This window comes from Pempheris klunzingeri, chromosome 13, assembly GCF_042242105.1.
Source record: "Pempheris klunzingeri isolate RE-2024b chromosome 13, fPemKlu1.hap1, whole genome shotgun sequence".
NCBI classification, from domain to species: domain Eukaryota; kingdom Metazoa; phylum Chordata; class Actinopteri; order Acropomatiformes; family Pempheridae; genus Pempheris; species Pempheris klunzingeri.
In genome coordinates, this window is record NC_092024.1 from 11,451,654 (window position 1) to 11,472,224 (window position 20,571).

The 20,571-nt window shown below is 43.5% G+C and overlaps 1 protein-coding gene across 1 annotated transcript; it reads right to left on the reverse strand.

Annotated features, from left to right (window-relative positions):
• Window positions 1-5,762: 5,762 nt before the first annotated feature.
• Window positions 5,763-18,258, reverse strand: peli2 (pellino E3 ubiquitin protein ligase family member 2). The gene is made up of 6 exons (XM_070842386.1): window positions 17,970-18,258; window positions 12,594-12,723; window positions 10,360-10,461; window positions 9,316-9,513; window positions 8,890-9,078; window positions 5,763-8,723 (listed from the first exon to the last, which is right to left on the reverse strand). The coding sequence occupies exons 1-6, from the start codon at window positions 18,044-18,046 to the stop codon at window positions 8,145-8,147; spliced, it is 1,275 nt and encodes a 424-aa protein (XP_070698487.1). The 5' UTR covers window positions 18,047-18,258; the 3' UTR covers window positions 5,763-8,144.
• Window positions 18,259-20,571: the final 2,313 nt, after the last annotated feature.

The following is a 20,571-nucleotide window of genomic DNA, read 5'->3' on the forward strand; positions in this document are numbered from 1 at the left end:
ACCTTACGTATGTCTACAAATAGAACTGTGAAAGCCTTTTGCAGTCTTTGCGTAATAGGACTTCACATCATTCACGCTCGTGCTATTGTTCTGTTGTTGTAGATGCAGCCGAAGACTGTGCTGTCAAAGGAGCGGGTGAGTGATGCTCGATGCATTACGAGGGGTTCAATACAGAGGGCCAGCTTAAGAGTGTTGACATTCCAGGTAAACCCAAACTCAAACATAGCTGCTTGTCTTATCCGATTTGGAGGCCTTTAAAAAAAGCTCCACACTGTAGTCACTGTAGCCCTCTTTAAACTCCCCGGGGTTGAGGTATGATGGATGGATTTGTGTGAAACTCCTAATAGATGTTTTATTGTGCTCTCTTGTGGTACACAGCCACAGCACAGTTCCCTCTTAAAAATCCATTTTGATCATATAGTAAGAGTTATACAGCTTCATTTAAACATTATCATACCAGTTTCAGCTGCTAATACACAATTAATTGTAGCAGGAAAGCACCAGATTATAAGTGAAACAAGATACATGCACCCATAAATGTCACACAAGTGTCCATATTTCACAGGTTGAAGGGTGACTGTAATAAAGAAATTGCCCTATTGAACTGATAATAATCCCAGCCCACCATAAATGAGTCTGATCCCTCAGTAAATTGAGCCCTGGGTGAGGTGGAGTGGTGTCAGCACCTAGCCAACTCTCGGATGGCTCTCTAATCCTCGCTTCCCTCTCACCACCACCCTCATCGTCTAATCAGTCTTGAACACACATAACGTTCACACCCATCTGACACACACACACACACACACACACACACACACACCCAAGTACTCACCCTTCCTCACACTCAGGCTCAGCCATCTCTTCAGTGTGATGTCACTGCTAATCCACGCTCGGTTATCCGCCGGGCTGCAGTGCTGCCAGAGGGATGTGGGGAGGAGATGGAGTGAATTTGGGGAGGCGGAGGAGGAAGAAGGGGGGTAATCAGGCACGTCATAAAGTCTTCACTTCTCTAAAACCACCACTTCCATTAGCCGTCGCCACATAGAGAACCAAAGTCTCGCACCCAGCCAGACTGAGCACAAATGTGGACACATATTGTACTTCAGCTCCCGATAGGAAAGATAAAACGCAGCTGTGAGTTTATTCACAGGGGCCTGTAGCTCCTATTCGAGGCACAGAGGAATCATTAGAGAGTCTGCTGGATTAAGCACATCCTCCACCCCCCCCTCTACCACATACATCCAGAAAATGCAAGGCCTTTTTATTGACAGCTTGTCCAAACAGAGGAATTACCCACATGGTTGAGACCCTCGTTCCATATGGCACCAAGCTATTAACAAACATTAGTTGACTGTAATAGCAGTGGTATTAAATTCATTATCTTTTCAGATTCTATGTGAGGTGTGTGTGTGAGTGGTGCTAGAGTGGATGTACACACATCCAGTGTGTGCCAGTGTGTGTGATTAGAGACTTCTAATGTTCCAGCTCAGGGGATTTGTAGCATGAGATAAGAAAGGGCATTAATGGTGAATTGTAACAGTCCAACAGAGCAAAAGTGTTGTTTGTAATGTGTGTTTGTTTCCTTCACTGAATCCTTTTCACACTAACAATCTACATATTGTCTCACACAGAAAGGTGTCTCTGATGGTTGCTGATTTTTTTTTTAGCTCACAAAAAAAAAACATACGCATGAGCAAGTGGCTTACAAGACCAGTGAGTGAAATTCAATCTATTTGATTTTGTATTTTCCTCACTCACCACATATCTGTTTTAATCTTACCTTAAGCATCCTTGAAATGAGAAGTAATCCGGTTAAGCCCTTTTGAATCTGCTTCACAGCCATATTACACCCATTCATCGTCCCATAAACAGTCTCACTACTAAACAGTTGCTCACTGAGAGTGTCCACAAGCCAAAACTCACACACTGACGACGCTGAAAGATCAAAAAGTGTGGGGTTTGCACTTGTGCGAGAGTGAGGCAGGCACTGTAAAGAGGAACCGTGCTTAGCCGACTTTCCCCAGGTTAAAAAAGTGAAAACAATCAGCATTATAAAAACAGAGCACACAATTTAGGCACAATATCATATTGTAGACAGTAAAAATAAATGTGATTTAGTCAGTTTAGTTATGTTATCATCACCTCATTCAGACCCACTACCTCCACACATACAAAAGTGTCACCCTCTCCTTTTACTCAGCAATATTCTGGGTAAATGCTGGGCTGACAAAAGCCATCAAAACAAGTCAATTTTCCTGCATTTTCTATAAAATACTGAGGCCTTGAACCGGCAAGTAAGTCTTCAGAGAGATTAATTCTCCTCTGTGATCCCGTTCTCATTACAAGAAGCAGGGGACTCAAACACACGTAATAACAGGGCGCACTGCTGTTCCTTTGTAACATGTGGCTACCTAAATGATCCTAAATAAGATAGATGACAAGGATAAAGCAAATCATAATCGGCATTTTGCACAATGGAACAAAATAGTCTGAAGAGAACAAGGGACAACATACAGAGCTCCTGTTTGCATCGCCTGCAGCAGCACACCTAGTCGAGAGCAATTAAAATGAGAGGATTCAATTTTGTCAAACACCAGGAAGCTCAGATAAATCTTGTATCTCATTTTCCAGCGGAGGACACTCCCTCACACCGGTGCTATCATGTTTGTTGTGGTATTTTTAAGAAACAGCTGGCTACTGACAGTTGGCAAAACAGCCCCCTTCCGCGAATGACGCTTATCCCAATCATTTCAGTGTGAGACCCAGGGGTGAGAGAGAGGGAGAGCCGGGTGAGACGGGGAATAAAAGATGGCTTCAGACTGTGGTGTTGGTGGAAATTTTAGACAGAGCAGGGGGGGGGGGGGGGGGGGGGGGCAAGACAGCACGTCGCTGCATGGTTTCCATGTGGGAGAAATCCACTTACTTGAACTGATAAAGATTTAATTAAGACGAGACTCTGCAATTACTCCATAATTAAAGTCATTTGTCCCCTTGTTTGGATGAGTAGGCAAGACGCCACATGTGCCTCCGTAAGAGCAGATGAGAGGAAGAGGCCATCAGAGGCTCAAAGAGGTAGACTCTTAATGTTTGAATTTAATGCTTGATTTTCCAAACCTATTTCCCCCTCAAATGTTCTAATAAAATATTTGTATCAGCTTCTCTTTAGCCTATGTTTATTTGCCTTTTATTTGACAACTCATTTGTTATTCATTGAGAAAGTAATAAGCTGAGTAGGCTAAGTACAAAGTATCATCAAGAGCCACATGAAATAGTAAATAGGCCTGATATAATCATAATCCTCTTCAAACTGAACTGCATACAGCTTGAATTGTGTAATGTTACCGCTCGCTGAAAGCTAGAGCAAAAAAAAAAAAAAAAACAACCCCAAAAATGATGATTTTGTTTGAAGAGATCAAATAGCATGAATGAAAAGGGAGCGTCCAATGTGAGGTGTTTGACCTTGGGCGTGGATAAAGAAAGATGAACCCAACTTAGAGAGCAAGATATCAGTGCAGTGCTGGTAAGTGACAAAAACACAGTCTCTGTAACAAACAGTGACTAACCACACAAGACAGAAATAGTGGGGAATTAACAACATCGTCCAATATGTGCCACCGTGCCATGGCAGTCCAATTTGCCAGGAGATAAAAAAAAAAAAATCACTGCCAAGTCTACTATATTAAAAACCAGGGAGACAAATGTGTCTTGTGTTTGCTTCTGAGGGTTGTATGTGCTGTTACTTAATTTACGCGAGGGGAAGAGCACTATCTCTTATTTACAGATGATGATCTGCATATAATTTGCCTCAGTTGCGTGCTGGGTAATTGAGGTAAATATCACAGCCTTCAACTTGCCAGCTAAGGTGTCCTGCTGATAGCTTGGCGCTCAGCCCGCAGCCACCTGTGGCATTTCACATGCTAGGTCTCAAGGCAGAGAAACTTAAGGCTGAACCCTTTAAAACAGCCAGTCGAAGGCGTCTTCTGCTATGTGACAGGCAGACAGCTGTTATATTCCAACCGTACATAAATATTGCTCGCTGTAATCAGGTGAACACTTTTAATCTGAGAAATGTTTACCCAAGAAAAACGGATTGATTGTTTTACATTTTGCTTTATGGAAGTTTTATGGGAATTGCTGGACTACTCCTTCAATATCGAGGGTTTCTTCACTGTATTCATTGATATACCATCTCTCTCAACACTCCACTTATTCCATAAGCAAGCTGTCAGGCTGAATGTCATAGCTGTCAGTCTCGTGCACCATTTTCCTCATCCATACTGAGTAGATGAGCTAGATGTGGAGTTTTAAAGGACGGACAGTGGTTGTGTTCCCACTGTGTTGCTTTACTCCTGCAGAATGGGCCCCGGGCTGCTCAGCCATTCTGTGAGGCTGTGAAAAAGTGTTAAAAGTTAATTAGGTTTCAAAAGGTGATGATAGAAGCACTAATGTTTGTGTCAGCCTGTTACAAAGACCAGCGTCAGTATAGCGCATGAACCTTACGTTCTCATCCAGGAAGCTGGTTCAAGAAAAAAAAAATTCCACTTTATTTGCATAACCCTACCCTGCTTAAGGCAGGGGAGCCACCGAGTGATCTCAAAATTAGCATGCTGTCACCTTCAGTGTCTCTTCTGTCATTCAGAAAAACAGGCAAGTGTGCAGACATATGAACCCATCTCACATCTACTGCAGAAATGTTAATTAGGAAGCATGGCATCCCACGGCTCCATTCCTCTCCAAACGCCTAACTGACATGTTATGTATTTAAATCCCTTTCATGTGCCCTTATTATAGAGGAGATGAAGTCACATGCGAATGACGGAAAATGTCATCATCATCATCATCATCATCATCATCATCATCATCGTGCAATATTTTTGCATGCACACAAAAATAAAAGCTAAAAATTGCTCGCAACTTTGCATATTTGTCAGCTCTGTCTCATGCCAGGATTTAAATCTGAAATAAATCTAAGAACAGTATAATTAATTTGAAAAAAAAAAAAAAAGAAAAACCGCAAACACAAACCAGACATATGGAATGTTAAAGATTAATCAGTAAATGTCCAACTTTAAATATATAGCCTACATACATCTCCTGTCGTGGCATAATTGCACATATAGAGGATTTTCATGCATCTACAGGGAAGCCAATTTAATTAATTCAATTCCTCTTGTTTCAGATGTATTTGTGTTGTATTAATACTGCTTCTAGTTCATAATAAACATCAAACTTCCATTTCCATTGCTCTGTGTTTTTGGCTACTGGGCGCCGCAGGCTCGGGGTATGGTGGGCTTGGTGCCAGCATCACTATTGTTGAGGAGGTAGTGCCCTCTTGTGGCTGCAGAAGGAAACTACGCCCAGCACTGAACACCAGGGAATGTAGCTCATGCAGTCATTTTCTGTGGTAAATATTAAGATGAGGCTGATAAGAAAGAATATAAAATATGAATAAAATAGAAAGAAGAAGAGAAATGTGTCCCTTATCTCAAACAAAATGCTGTGTTTGATAGAGCTATCAAAACCCAAAGCCATTTTGGCGACCAAGATAACTGTGAAATGCTCGTACTGAGGAATGATGAAACACATATGTAACTGTGATCAAACATTACTGCTGTGTTGTGCGTACACAGCTGAGGCATCTGGAGTTCAAAGGCAGTAACATTACAAAAGGAACCTTTTAAGTCGCAGAGTCATTACCGCAGTCTTACCTGTGAGGGTGAAATTTTACTCGACTGTCAGAGAGACGACCGACTCGCTTAGAGTTATTTTTAAAAAATATTTTATTCTTTGCAAAGGAGGCATTGGGAGCATCAGTGCGTTCTATGGCTTGTGTACAGAGTCCCTGTAGGAGACAAAATCATAGAACAAGCCCTTGGGTGAGCTGAGGGCCCCACCCATGTTTACCAAGGAGGAATGTTTGAGGCAGCTACTCTGCAGCTGTTGCAGAACACGGTCTTAAGCAATGGGCACAGTGTTTGAGCTCAAAGTGTTGGAAAGGAATGCTACCGTACAGTATGTGGCTTAGTACTTGACCCTGCTTGGCAGTTTGATAAAATCTGAAGGAATCAAGCCGTTCGGAAATGCTGCGGTATGAGTGATGCGTAATGCTGCTTTTATGAATGCTAGGTGATTCTCTTAGGAAGGAACGAAAAAGCTTCTGCAATCCACCGCTGATGTTGACATGTTTTTGGGAAGTCTAGGAGCCCTTAATCATGGTGGATTTCGCCCCTCTGAATTCTATCCATCATAATGCAACCTGGAAGAAAATCTGAATGCTATAATAAGAACGTTACCCTCAACATCTCATAATTTAAATGCTAATTATCCTATCTGATAAGCTATTGGCAGAATTAATGCCTTCTACTACACTACATATGGGCACAGTCTGGTGAGCGAACATCACAGAAGAGTGCACAGATTCGTCCCAGATTCTTTAGTTTCAATTCATCTGCTACTTTGTTGTGGACAACTTGACTCATCCACGCACAATGGAACTTACCAAATTTGGCATGGCGCACGATAATATCATTATTCCCGTGGAGCCAGTTGTGAGCAACTGAACAGCCTTGATTGTAATCCAGAGCTGTCACCGTTCCACCAGAGCAGCAGTTTGGGTTTAGGATTGTTTACAGAAACACTTTGGATCGGAGAGAGTGGTCCTTACATCTTGCATGTGGAGAGAAAACAGCTCCTCCTTATATTTGGTATAATCTCTGGATGCTGCTGAGACTGTGCCCAGGTTTGACAGCGTACAAATCATTGGATCAGACCCAGCATGGGATAAAGCTACCGACAGTGCAGATTGAATACAGTACATGTGTGTGGGGCAGGGACACAGCTAGCTAGCTAGCTAGCAAGCAGGTGCGGGTGATGATGCGTATGGTAGTACAGTTCTTTCACTGCAAATAGGCCTCACCTGCACCTTTAACAGCACAGCCGCTGAGAAAGCGAGTCGCGTAATTGAAACGCCACCAGTGAGCAGAGTCGATGTATTTCAGTACATTCATTGTCAAACCCTGCGAGGTTGGTTTAATTCCTGTGTTCTCTCTGGTAGCGTTTTGGGTGGTGGGCGAGATCATAGAAAGGGGATTGGGGTGAAATGATGCAGGGCGATTTAAACAAAGCCCGAGGGCACCCACACAGTCCAACCCACACACACAATCACACATGCATGCACACTCTCAAACATTCTCACACACATTATTTATGCAGGAGAAAAATATATTAAACATTTGCATTACAAAACAGTACAAGGGCCTCAGTGTAGTAAAATACCTCTTCTGTCAGATAAAAATGTGGAGAAGATTCCATGTGGGTTGTCATTTCCTTATGTCTTATGTATGCAAAACTATCTCTCCCTTTGCCTTCAACAAAATATCTCATTTATGAAAAATATTCCCACAGTTTAATGGGATTTGAGGCACTGGATTATATCTCTATACACAAAAAGTCTTTTCTCCCTCTCCTTTAACTTTGTTCAGCAAATGGAAGCCAAATGCAGAGAGCTACATGATCTAGATGCCATTAGGGGTTCAGGGCCAACAGGGTAATGGGGAGCACTTAACTAGGTAGCCATTAGACCCCAAGACCTCCTGGCTTTTCTCCCAGCCAACAGTCCAGCTGTCTGGCTCTGTAAAAACTTTGTCTAAGACCCACCAGGAATAACCCCCCCACCCCCCTTTTCATTCCCAACAGACCCAACTAAACCTGCTCACTGTTATCTGGTTCAGTCTGTCTCATGAGTAAAATCAATTCGTTCCTTCTACAACCTTAATTCTACGGCCCTCAGATGAAAAACCAGCAGCCATTGTAGTTTAAAACAGTCCATCGCTGGAGCCTTGTTTAAAGCGGTTGGTTAGCAGGACAGTTGAAACAGTATTTCATTCTGGAGGAGCCAGGCATCCGTGGTCCAGTGTGCTCCACATCTCTGTATCCCACAGTGGCCATATCCACACAGCCACAAGAGGCCCTGAACAATCTGTAATGGCTCTCTGTTGTGCGAAATCCACAGTATATGACCAGAACTTGAGAAGACTTGCTCGTTTCCACAGCTGGCGTACATGAACAAAAGAAAGCACAAAAACAGTTTCACAGCATGTTGGCATTCCCGTCTAATCTTCTCTGCCAGCGCAGGACCCTTCAGCTCAGTCCACCGGGCCCTGGAAGATTAGCTTGGAACAGCCCTGAGTGAGATTGAGCTGGGTGGCACAGAAGGGGCAGGCGGCGTGGAAGGCGTGGGTGCCGTGGGGCAGAGGGATCTCCGCCCAGTACTTCACTGACTTCTCCGAACACACGTGTCCGCATGGCACAAAGGCATGAGTGGGCGCACCTGTGTCCACGTAGAAGGCGGGCTCACAGCCCAGCCACAGTGGCACGTAGGGCCCGACCACCCGGCACATGGGACACTCTCTCTGCGTGTTGGGCTCCTGCTCTGAGCGGTGGCCCCAGTTGTGGTAACCGTGCACGTGGCCACAGGCCAAGTAGACCCAAGGCTGCTTGTCCTCCAGAGAGGAGAGGGCACGGCTGCGTTGCATGCTGGGGAAGGCGAGCGTGTTGAGACCCACGGGGCACTGGGGCCGTGCTGCGTTGATCTCCTGCCTGAGAGCCTCCAGATGCTTTTGGGTGGGAGTGTGAAAGAGGCCTTCTGCAGTACGCCACAGTAAAGTGGCTCCACATAGATCCACCAAGGAGCCGTCCTGCAGTATATTACTCTCACTCTCCACCTGCAGAGAATGATGTAGCAGACACACATGTAGTTTCACTTAGCTAAAAAAAAAAGAAAAAAATGCTAATGCCATGCACGTAACCACATTCGATTTGTTTAATACTCTGTGATGCATCCACACTTGCACTGCCATAATCGTATACCGCATGTATGAAGCCACTGACCAGTTTGCCTGGGGTCTGTGCCGAGCGGGTCTCTCTCAGTGTGTAAACATCCCCACACACCGAGATCTCTCTCCATACGCCGGGCTTTGATTCCTCCGTGAATCCACCCTTAGGATGCATTACCAGCACGCCATTGGTTGTTAGTCCGTCCATGTGACCATCGGGGTTCTTCCATTTTGCAGCTTTTTCCTGTGGGCAGGACAGAACATAGATGATGATGCAAACTGACGCGCTGTGTGGCAGTCTACTTTTTAAGTTCTGTCCAGATAAACAAATGTTTCGTTGGCAGTGTTGTGTAATCTGGACAGAATTTAAAGATTAAAAAGGCACAAACTTGACATCCAACCTTCCATTGAGACAGCAGTGTAAAAAGAGACAGTAGATCTACTAAATATATCGTATAGCTATACACTGAATAGTAATTACCCCAAGGAAGATGTTTTTGGAAGAATCAAAACCAGCTGCATAGATGCGAGCAGTGAAGGGCGGGACACGCTCACAGACAACTCGGCAGGCAAAACGGGAGATGGTGCTCTGTGTGATGGGAGTCTCCTCTCCCTCCTGGCCTCCTGCTATTGTGTCGGTGACCACAAAGTCTATGGGACTCTCAGTGGAACGCCCAATCTACAAAACAACACAGTGATAATCAATATCATGCTATATTATCATACGGTTTCTTGTGATCTCTTGTTAATTCACTGGAGTGGATGAAAAGACGTTTCTTTTTAATTCCCTGCAGACTTTTAAACTCTGAACTGCCGCTTCCCGGCAGTACAGCCGTTTGAGACACGACATGCTTTACTTCACAAAGTTTCATACATGTTCTATCAGTGCATCTCTGAAGAGAATCCAAGTTTCTTTTTCTTTCTTTTTTTATTTAGAGCTTATTCTTTTGACAAGAACAAAGAGTTAAATGTCCAAATGTCCAAACAGTGCTAAAGCTGCACAAACAGTGGTAAAAATAACTATTTCCCTCTTTCATTTCCTCATTTCTTTTCATCTCAAATTGTCTTTAAGTCCTATTTTTTTGAAGGTTTCCTCTTCTGTGCTGTTTCCATTTGCTCAGTGCTGTTCACAGACACATGGGCACAACACAGAGCTGAATGCGAAGCACGTGTCTGCAGTGCCAACTTCCCTGTGGTCATCATCTCTTTGCTGTACATTCATATTAATACCACAGACAGAACAGTTGACAGTACACATGCAGGTCACACGCTCGCTGGTGGAGAGCAAGGTTCGGGAAGGGAAAACAACAACAAAATGTGCACAGATTTTAAGCTGCAAATGTTTGGGTTAGGACTATGTTAAGACAAGCAAGTCATCTCAAACAAGCTATTTGAATATAATCAGTCTATAATGAAGATAATCATTAGTTGCAGCCCTAATCAAATGTAGCGGATTCAACAGTTATTCAACAAGCATGGAACATAAAATCCAAAGAGGTAACAGTGTCATTTAATGTGTTTTTACCTGAAACATGTCTGTGTCTTTGTCATGGCAGTACTCCACCACTACCGTCTGGTTTCTGGACAGTGTGTAGGAGATGCTGTGTTGGCCTTTACAGTTCACAGCCTGAAATATAACACAAAACACTTTACAAAAATGCCTATCTCTGATAACATATTATAACACGACAAATGCATAGATTTTTGTAAGTTATTGTAAACTACCAAAGTGCAATAGTGCATGTGGGAGGAGAATGTGTTTGCTTCCTGATTTTTAAAATGTTATTTACAACAAAAATGGACTATACTGAAGCAAGGGCCTAACATATTAAAGCAACAACATTCCTTCATTATAATATCTAAAATCAAAGATCTGTAGCAGGAATTTCTGGTGAAGGGACAGAGAAAAGCATGTGAAGTCACAGTCCCATTACAGTGACCATAAACTACCTGCTGGCCTCAGTTCACACAAGCTTTCGTACCAGCTGAACTGCCTCAGTCAGTGTGGTGACAGAGGGTGGGTTAAAGCCACTCAGGCCCAGCTCCCATCAACACTTTACCACATGCCACTATCATTCCGCTCTAATCTGCAAATTCCATTTCCCACCCGCCCCCCACCCGGCCCCCACCGCCTGCCCCCATCACGTGCAACAGGGAAAGAGGGAGAGGGAAAGTGGGTCATCAGCTCTACCGCACTCTGCTGTAACCTCAGAGACAGACGGGGACAAATGTCATCATCACATGCAGTCTTGTCTCGACTGTGCCGCTACAAACAAATGGTGTTCCACCTGTTCAGTGGCTAAAAGAAGTTCGTGCCCACTCCAAACAGAAACATATATTTTTATAAGCACAACACCACACCCCCAAAATGTCACGCAACCCCTCCCCTCAGTGTAAGGAGTGAAAATAAAAACAGAGCCATGGGCCATGCAACTCCCAAAGGAGGACCAATGCACACAATCGCACATGCACACATGCAGTAATTGAGATCAAGTGGGGAGATGAGAAAGCAGGGGCAGTATTTGAATATAAGGCTGACAGTGGCATCATGGGAGCTCCTCATTATCTGTCATGAACACCAGAGTGTGCACAGACACGTGAGCTTTCCCTCTCAGCTCCTGAGGCACAGAGCATTCTCAGTTCATTCCTACGAGGCTGCAGAGCAGGTTGGGGGACTGCTGTAGCAGAGAAAATAATAGAAAAGGGGGCGATGGCTTGGTTCGCTTTACCCCTTACCCAAAAAGAAGACTCCTCAAATTAAGCTCACCATACTGCTCATCTCTAAGGAATGGCTATTTTTGACCTTATGTGCAGCTGGGAGTGCAGGGTCAGGCAACTGCAACGACTTCCTCCACCGTTCACACTCCCAATCCCAGGCCTGGTAACAGGGTGGCTGAGAGGAAGAGTGGTGAAAGGGGAAGAAGCTCACAGCAGTTCCCATCTCTAAAACAGTCTGTGACTAATTGTGCAAATGGCAGTAAAAACAGCCAGGTCCGATGTAACGTGGTTTTCTGAGCAAACTGTCTGAGAAGCACATTGTGGTGTGGAGCAGCAGAAACGTTTAGCCATATTTCATAGATTACTGCATCATAACACTCAGCTCAAACTCGAATGGAATGATGCACCATCTCTGCAATGAAAAAGCCTCTGTCAAAGAAAAACCTCGAAGCAGAAATCGGGAGTCAAGTTCCACAAGGTGAGAGTAATCTGAACCAGAGTGCCTTTGGCCAGCGAGCTAAACTCCCAACAAATGTCTGGAATATTGGCCTCTGAGAGGTGCAGAGGTAAGCAGGTCCTCTGGCTTGTTTAGCAGTTTTGCTTGGGAACCAAAGGCAGGAATGCAGGAAGGCAGACATGTTATACTCGACGGGGCAGTTTCTGGCAGGCACTCCTGTGCAAAGAAAAGCTATGAGGCCCGACGAGGAGCTACAGTTATTGTACTTGAAATGTCAACATGATGGTCTGCCAACAATAATGTAAAGGAGTTTGCTGCATGTTCCATAAGCTACTGAAATCATTGGAAAACCATTCTGATACTCTGAAAAAGTCCAGATTTTCCTTCAGCTGTGGATCCTCTACCTTTAATCTGCTGCGTTAGTATATTGACAAATAGACTCACCATCCTCCATCCAGTTATCAATTGCATGCTTATATACATTTTTGTCTAAAATATACATCAAAAGACAGGCAGACAATTGTACATTCTCACTGACAGTCTGTTCAGTAAATCACTTATTCATCCTCTGATCTGTTCTGTACCTTGCTGGCCTGGGGGGTGTTGAGGATGTGCACAGTGCTTGGCTTAACACCATTGGCTTTGGTCCTCCTGTATAGCGCAAATCTGCTTTTCCGTCTACCCCGATCTCCATTGGGCAGGGAGCCATTGTACCTGTCACAGAAGGGGGTTGGGGTGGAGGGAAGGACAGCAAATTCACAGTTAAATTTTTCATGAAAATGCAAACTGTTTTTGTAGCTGCAAAAAATGTGTCTGGTGAGATTTATAGGCAGAATTCTTGTAATCATGGGGAAACAGAAAAATTCATGCATTTTTTAGAAAAGGAGCTTTGCCATGCATTACATCACTGGCAATCTAATGCACCCTATTAGCAATCTAAGCATTACCTTGGATAATGTCTCTTATTACATAATGCACTCTGGTACTTGTGATTTCAGTGAGCCAACTCTGTGTAAACTGCAGCTGTTCTTTTGCTCTGTGTCCCAGGCAGGGGCAGGTTTTAAGATGCACGTCAGGTTTGCAATCACTTTGGGAACGCACAGTCTGGGTGGAGAGCTGGCTCACATGACTGAAACACGCTCTCTCATTGCTGAACTGTATGCACTGATACAGAAACCTCTTAGATCTACATTTCAAAGCATCAGCGCAGCCAGACCAGAACATCCAAGAGCCCTCTCTGTTTTCACTTCTTAATACCAGATTCTAGTTTTGTCCTTCAGTCTGCTGTGAGACACCTAGCCTCAGCAGCTCCCTGCTAATGAAGAAGCCCCTTCCGGTAGGGCTGGTCCTCTCCCCATCCACCAGCTGGTTCCTACAGCTGGGACACCCCATGCTCCACTCCCATCCAACACACAGACCTTCTGTCACACACTCGCATGTAACCGCAGTGTGCTGGGCAGGCACTTTGCACAACTGAAATACTGCTTTTAAAAGCCGCAAGTTTGCATAGCAACGCATATCATGAGGGGATGAACTGTACCAACCACTACATAATCTGTTATTTCTCCTCTTGTTGCTACTGTTGCAACACAAATGCAACAGTAGCAACAAGAGCCTCTTTCCGCTCCTCCCTGCCTCCCTCCAAAGCTAGTCCACCTGTCCCATGTCTCCACACGGCTGGCCAGGCATGGAAACACATGGTCCCAGTCAGCACAGAGCACAAAGCTGGCCTGTAGGACAAGCCACCCACTGGGAGCTAGACAGGGGCACTGGATGATACTATGGTCAAAACTACAACTTATACACTGACAGCAGGAGGAAAATGACAAAATAATACTGGATATACGTTTGTATTAGCGTTTTAAAAATGTATATTATTCACTAGATGCTTCAGCTTTTACTCCGAGTGTTGATTACTGTCTCATCATGGTTTTCTTTTACATGTTGCTTTATAAAGAAATCCATTCTGGTAAACAAGTACAGGACAGTAAGCATTTCGAAATTTAAACTTTTTTTAATTTGCTCCTACTGTATGCTTAATAATCAGACTATGAACATATTGATACTATGTGGTCTTGATTCTTAATAGAGATGCATATGGTATTGTAATACTAATGATCTCTCATTCATAAACACTAAGCTAATTTAACAGTGTGCTGACTCTATATTCCAATTTCAATGGACCTGTCCTAGAAACTCCTCACCTAAATAAAGAGCAGCTAGACCTATATATTGTTCAGATTTCTCTTTAGTTGGGAGCGGAGGCGATCTGCTGGATACCTGTGCCTGGATGTCTCACATACAGCACACAATAAGATGATACGCAGCTTAGTGTTTTCATCATGTTGAATTCTTACTGCAGGATATAACCCTGGCTCTATGAGAAACGCCACGTGCCGCTTATTCATCATTACATTGAGGAACAATATTCTGTCATCTAGGAAACGCCACCGACACATTAGCTAGGACAGGCTCTTTAAAACTGCGCTCCAACTAATTGTGATGGCATTCCCTTTTGACCTGTGCCAGACAGACAGCGGATTTACCTTCCAATACTTAGGAGCAGGGATTAGAAGACTCTGGCGTATCACCTATCCTCCAGGGTTGCACTAAGGAGCCAACAGCACCTCCTACCTCTTATGCTAACATGAAAGGCTAGTGTTCGCAGAATGAGGAGGAGATATGCTGAGTTGTTATAACCACTATTAGCATGACACTGAGGCAGGGTGGCTTTAAAGGGTCACAGAGGATGCCACAGGGGTTAGATGATGCTGCAAAGTAAGACTACAGGCTACTAGTGCTGCAGAAAGATTTACATTGTACAAATACACCGATAGCACATCAACACTGCATGAGAGGCACCCATAAATCAACTGACTCAGATTCAAGCTGCCATAACCCCAAGTATCCATCTGATCCATATAACCTTGCACAAGACATTGACACCACACCAGCTCCTCCTACGCTCTGACCTTGTTGTGGATCCAAAAAGGATGATGGGGGATTTCTAAAAAAGAAAACAGCTCAACAATCAGTGCCAGTTTGTACTGAAGATGTCCCCATGTTGATTTGTACACTTCCTTTACCGAACGGTTCTTTAGGGAGAAATGTTCGAAGTTCAATCAATAGGCCCAGTCTCCCAGCCACAATGGACAGAGGAAGCTGAGGAGAGGCAAAGGCTGGGTCCTGATCAATCCATCCTTTCATTTCCAGGATACCCACGCAGCCGGCCCCCCCTCACTGACCAGCACCAAGCCAATCCGCCCAGGCAGAGATGGGGGGCAGCCATGCAAGTAATAAGAGCCAGCACGGTCATGGCAACAAACCACTGAGGGAACTGCTGCTCAAGCAAGCTTTGTTCCATGCTGTCAGCTATCTTGTCTACCATCAGTGTTATCAATGGGATGTGATGTCATGGCAGTCATTATACACCCGTCACATCTGATTCAAATATGTGTCTTTATGTCAGGAGAGAGAACAAAAGTATCAGCTTCAAACATGCCACATGCTCAGCCTGGGGTAATAAGCAGTCAGCACTTTTTGTCCCTTATAATAAGCAGTGTGGCTGTGAGTGTAGGGGTGGTGGGCAAGGGACAAAGCCACACTCTAACAAGTATAACCTTTATGAGCATCTCATTTCAAGTGCTTCAGACAAACACTATGTACGTGATGCCCCCAGCACAAACACACATAGAGACGTTCATTATAGGTTTTAGTAACTTTCAAGTGAGTTGCAGCACTGACTCCAATCTGCTGATGACACAGCAGGTGTTTTCCATTGTTAGGATGATAACTGGCTGCTGTTTCTCCTGAACACGTCCTGAAAAAACACAGTAGTGGTTTTGAAACAGTTCTGACATAAACAGGGAAAAGCCACGCCAGTCTTTAGTCACTGGCAGGATAAGACACGTATACTATTGCCCCTGCCTTTAGTGTTTTACATCAACAGATTATGGCCGAGCATTGTCTGAGATGTTATGAAACTAGTTATGAAACAATATGAATTCAGGTTACAGTATCAATGCCAAAACTATTAACCTAAACTAAACTAAACTATTAAAACCTTATTAAAAAGGATTAAAAGTATTGTTTTTTCTACAAAATCTTTTTTCTATTTGAGAAAAGAAGCCTTACTACTCCCATGTAAAAATACTGTCCAAACAAAGTACAAGACCTTGTACTTTATTAAGACCTGGCCTTAATAAAGTAATTAGCAGCATTTTAATGATAAAATAATAAGAAACTAAGAACTGACTGGGCACTTGGTACCAATTTTCAATACTTGACAGTAAATCCAAAACAATCGATTATTTGATCAACCCATTTTCAATGTGATCAACAATTTAAGTCATTTTTATAGTAAAAATGCAGAAATGCCATTGGTTCCAGCATCTCAGTTGTATTTGTAGTTGTAGTTATATGCAATTGTAAAGTAAATATCTTTGAATTTTTGATTGTTCGTCAGGCAAAAAAGGCAATTTCAAAAAGTCAGCCCGGCCTTTGGGTATTTTTCACCATTTTCAGACATTTTATAGACCAAATTATGAACTGATATATTCCCCAGACAATGCTGAAAATAACCAGCCCGTTTAACATTTTTGAATACTTTGCATCAAGGACACAATTTGTTTGGTACCAAAATGTACTGAGGTTTGATACCCAGCCCTACAAGAGGTTATTGGCAACATTAAATGCAAAATTCTGTGACAAAACATACTCTGAAGTTTATGTATGTATCTCAGTATGTCTTACAAACTAAGACATACTGAGATACTAAGAAGATATGTTGTCACTACTTCCTTACAGAAAAGGTACCTTGACTAAAAAGCCCATTACAGAGATCAGATCTCTAGTCTGAAATAGGCTGCTAGACGGTGACATCACAGATGAGATGAAATAAAATTATCCACAGAGACTTTGCCATACTGTCCCTTTTCTATTTCAGGCTGTCTCAATCCATCGTCTGAAGGAGCTGATTTCCACGATTTTTGCATCAATGTGACAAATTACTTTGATTTTCTGAATGTTTAATTTGCTGGACACAAACAGATACATCCTGTTTGGTCATTTTTCCTCAGAAACTGATCATCACATCCCGGTATTCATGAGTATAAAGGTCCTTAAACAGATGTTGGACTTTACTAGTCCAAAAAGCCTGGCAACAGTTAAGGTCCTCTACCTGACCATGTGAACAGCAAACAGAGAGTGTAAAGAATTCAGCTGTGTGTGTGTTGAGTTAAGCAGGGTGTGAGATTTCAAACTACTTAATGCAACTTGCAAACAAGACAAACCCAGACTTTGTAGTGCATGGGCGCGTGACTGTATACATGATGTGCCTCACAGATGTAAAGTTGTGCGGCCCGAGCTACAGATAGTATTGAAAATAGTGAGACCTCTGAGGACTGGGGGAGGGGGCCATCACCACTTCCGAATTCCTTAAACCCCATGAATCCAACTTTAAGGTAGGAGGGAGCGCCCCGGTCAGAGCTGCTGAATCTGGGATTCATTTCACCAGAGTTTCCAAAGTTGGCCTGAACGTGTCCATTTGGTTGACACGGTTTGGCTCAAAGGCAGTTAGCAAGACTGTTTCTCCTTCCCCGGTTATAAGGGAATAAAACATCGACACCAACTCGGCGAAAACGAAATGTACATATTTTTGATTGCGCACGTGTCTGATTAGAGGGGTAACGTGAGCGCGTTGCTTGGGCTTGGCGTATTTCCCTGATTATATTTCGAGTCAGCTACTTACAAGTAGATGTTGGTCTGTGAGGAAAAAATCCAAAAGCATTAGCATCCTACTACGTATTTTCAAAACTTACAGTCACGTCGCTATGTTAGCTTAACGTTATGTGCGTGCCCTCTTGTGAAACTTCCTCAAGACAAACACACGTTAACGACGGGGAGTTTATACAGTAAAATAATCCCGAAATATAGATAAACATGAGCTGGGCTAAACTTACCCCAGCACCACCAGCTCCCCGTATTTCACTGGGTCTTTGGACGGGGCGCAGTGCTCCTCTTGGCTTGACGAAAACATGAGGCTTCTGGCTTCACTGTGTAACGTTAGCTATACAGTAATAACAGCGGCTCGAAAATCACCAGGAATCCCCTTCAAAAAACACGACGGGCTCTCATTTCAGACCACGTATCCAGCGGCGTACGTCTCTCTGGCCACACTAATCCAGTTTTCTATAAATAAACTGGTCTCAAACTTCTTTAGCGTGACATGGCAAAATGTAACTTACTTGGCGGTTGAATCCGCTCTGAAGAAGATACAAAAACAGCGAGGAGCAGGGTCGGAATGTACCACTCCCTTGTTCTTTACTTCTGTAGGGGGGGACACCAAAACAAGTCTGTGCTTAAACCAGTGTTTTGACCCAGTTGTGCTCAATGTAGTGACTAAAAGTTATTAATTACGATAAAGAATTGTGTTTTATGCTTAATTTATGAAAAATAAACAACGTTATTGTACTTGGGGTAAAACTTCCTACTTTTATCACCTCGCTTGGCCAATTGGTCGCACCCTGTGTTATGTAAACAAAGAGTACAATCTGGGAATTCTTAAAGGGATCATACTTTTCATGATATGTTTGCAAAGTTTCCAGTTTCCCATATCTAACGAGAATATGGGTGCACCCTCTTTTCGTCATAACATCCTTTGGATATTAGCATCTCAGGGTTGACTTCTTTTTCAGCACAGACGTATCAAGGATCGCTTTTTTTTTTTAAAGATGTCACTACTTTGTATGGAGTTACTTTGGCCTGAGTGAGCCTACTGAAGGCGGGGCAGTAACAGTGGGATACAGTGGTGAAAATAAACATCTTGGAACATTTCCTAACTGAGATAGCATGCGGAGAGTGAAAGAAGGGTGAAATTAGATTAGCTTATTTCATTGGTGAACCCCCTGGCCCCTTTCAAGAACTTGATTTGATTACAACTTTATTGCAGCTGACTAATGCATGTGATTGATTATGCAACCTAATGACATCACTATCTATCTAGATGCCTGGAAGTTTTATTTTCTCATTACTACTGCTCATTTTGATCAATTTACTTTGTTCTCTAGCTTCCTATATTCATCTTTCCTTTTGTTGGTCACAGGCCCACAGGTATATGCTTATTTCTCTCTGTAATATCTTATTACTCTCCTGGCTCCATGTGTTAAAAAGCAAAACAATCTAATAATAACACCAAAGTCTAGTAATTTGCTCAAATGCTCCCTTTGAGAATGACTCACAGACTGTGTATTGTAACCAAATGTCTTCACCTTATGTGAGGATGTCAAGAACTTCTCAACCTCCATTGTCACCCCCTTCCAGTATCGCACATGTCCAGTTGTTCTCACGCCTTTCTGATGAATGTGCCACTTCTTACATTTTGTCTGGCAGTCTCATCAACATTTTACTGCCTCTGTCTTGTTTTCACAAGAACCTGCACGGCTGGAGGTGCCCTTACTGCCTCAGGACCCTTCAGTGCTCTTATTGCCTCGGCAATTATGGCCCTCTGTTTGAACTGGTGTTCAGTTTCAAAGTGCAATAACACTTGACACAAAAACAAAAGGTGGTAGGCGGTCACTAGGGCCCGTGAAAATATTTGCCTCCCCACCCGAATGTACTACAAGTTAAACTCAGCAGTAGAATGAGATAGAACATTGATCTGTATTTTTCATTTGTTAGCAATATAACTCAGATGAATCCATGGCTTGTTGGTTCTGTTCATAGCTGCACATACTCATCCATTAATAGTACAGAGGAGTGAACTTCAGCTTCTTCAGCAGTTGTGCACAAGGATCAAGCTGCATTAGGCCTCTAACTACAGGCCTAGGGGCTAGCCTTAAAGCTGTGGGTGTAATGAATGTTTACTGCTCTTTTGTGTCACTGTCTCTTTCCGCTTGCTTTCATCCACTGGGCATTGTCTGTGTAAAAGAGCACTACAGTCTTTTCTATGTGTGCCTGACTCACCCTCCCTCATGCACACACACACACACACACACAGTAGAGTTGGGGGGTGGGGATCAAAGGCTCTCCAGCACATACCACACTGATGGAGAGCAGATGCAGGGAGTGGGCTGCTTTGCTGAAGTTGCGCTGGCGTACTGTGAGTGCAAATCTATGTTTAGGAGGAGGAGTCAAATGTTACCAGGCAAGGAGCATGCAAAGCAGAGGCCTACTGCAACAAGCTAAATTGCGCAATTGAGATCAACAGTGTGAGCAGTGATGACATAGCCCTGATTAACTTCCTCACTGCTCTGTGGCAGGCTTTACACATCAGACTACCCATAAGCGCCTGACAAAGTGAAACCATAGGCTGATTTATTGCTGGTTATCTACTCAAATAGGATGACATGTCAGACTTTCTAAGAGCTGTGACACATTATATGGGATGAAAATGATCCTCATGATAAGTTTGCAGTTTTAGAAATCATCATGAAGGCAAAAAATCAAAGAAGGACACCAACAGGCTGGATAAAATGATCAGGCGAGCTGGCTCTGTGGTCGGCATGAAGCTGGACTCTCTGGTGACAGTTGCAGAGAGGAGACCGTTGGACAAACTACTGGCCA

Bases quoted from the DNA above. Each gene is read 5' to 3' on its own strand.
- peli2 (XM_070842386.1), bottom strand. From the start codon at position 18,046: ATGTTTTCGTCAAGCCAAGAGGAGCACTGCGCCCCGTCCAAAGACCCA. The intron at 10,462-12,593 runs GTACAGAACAGA...GTTATATTTCAG, and splicing joins ACACCCCCCAGGCCAGCAAG to GCTGTGAACTGTAAAGGCCA. The intron at 8,724-8,889 runs GTCAGTGGCTTC...CATTCTCTGCAG, and splicing joins CACAGACCCCAGGCAAACTG to GTGGAGAGTGAGAGTAATAT.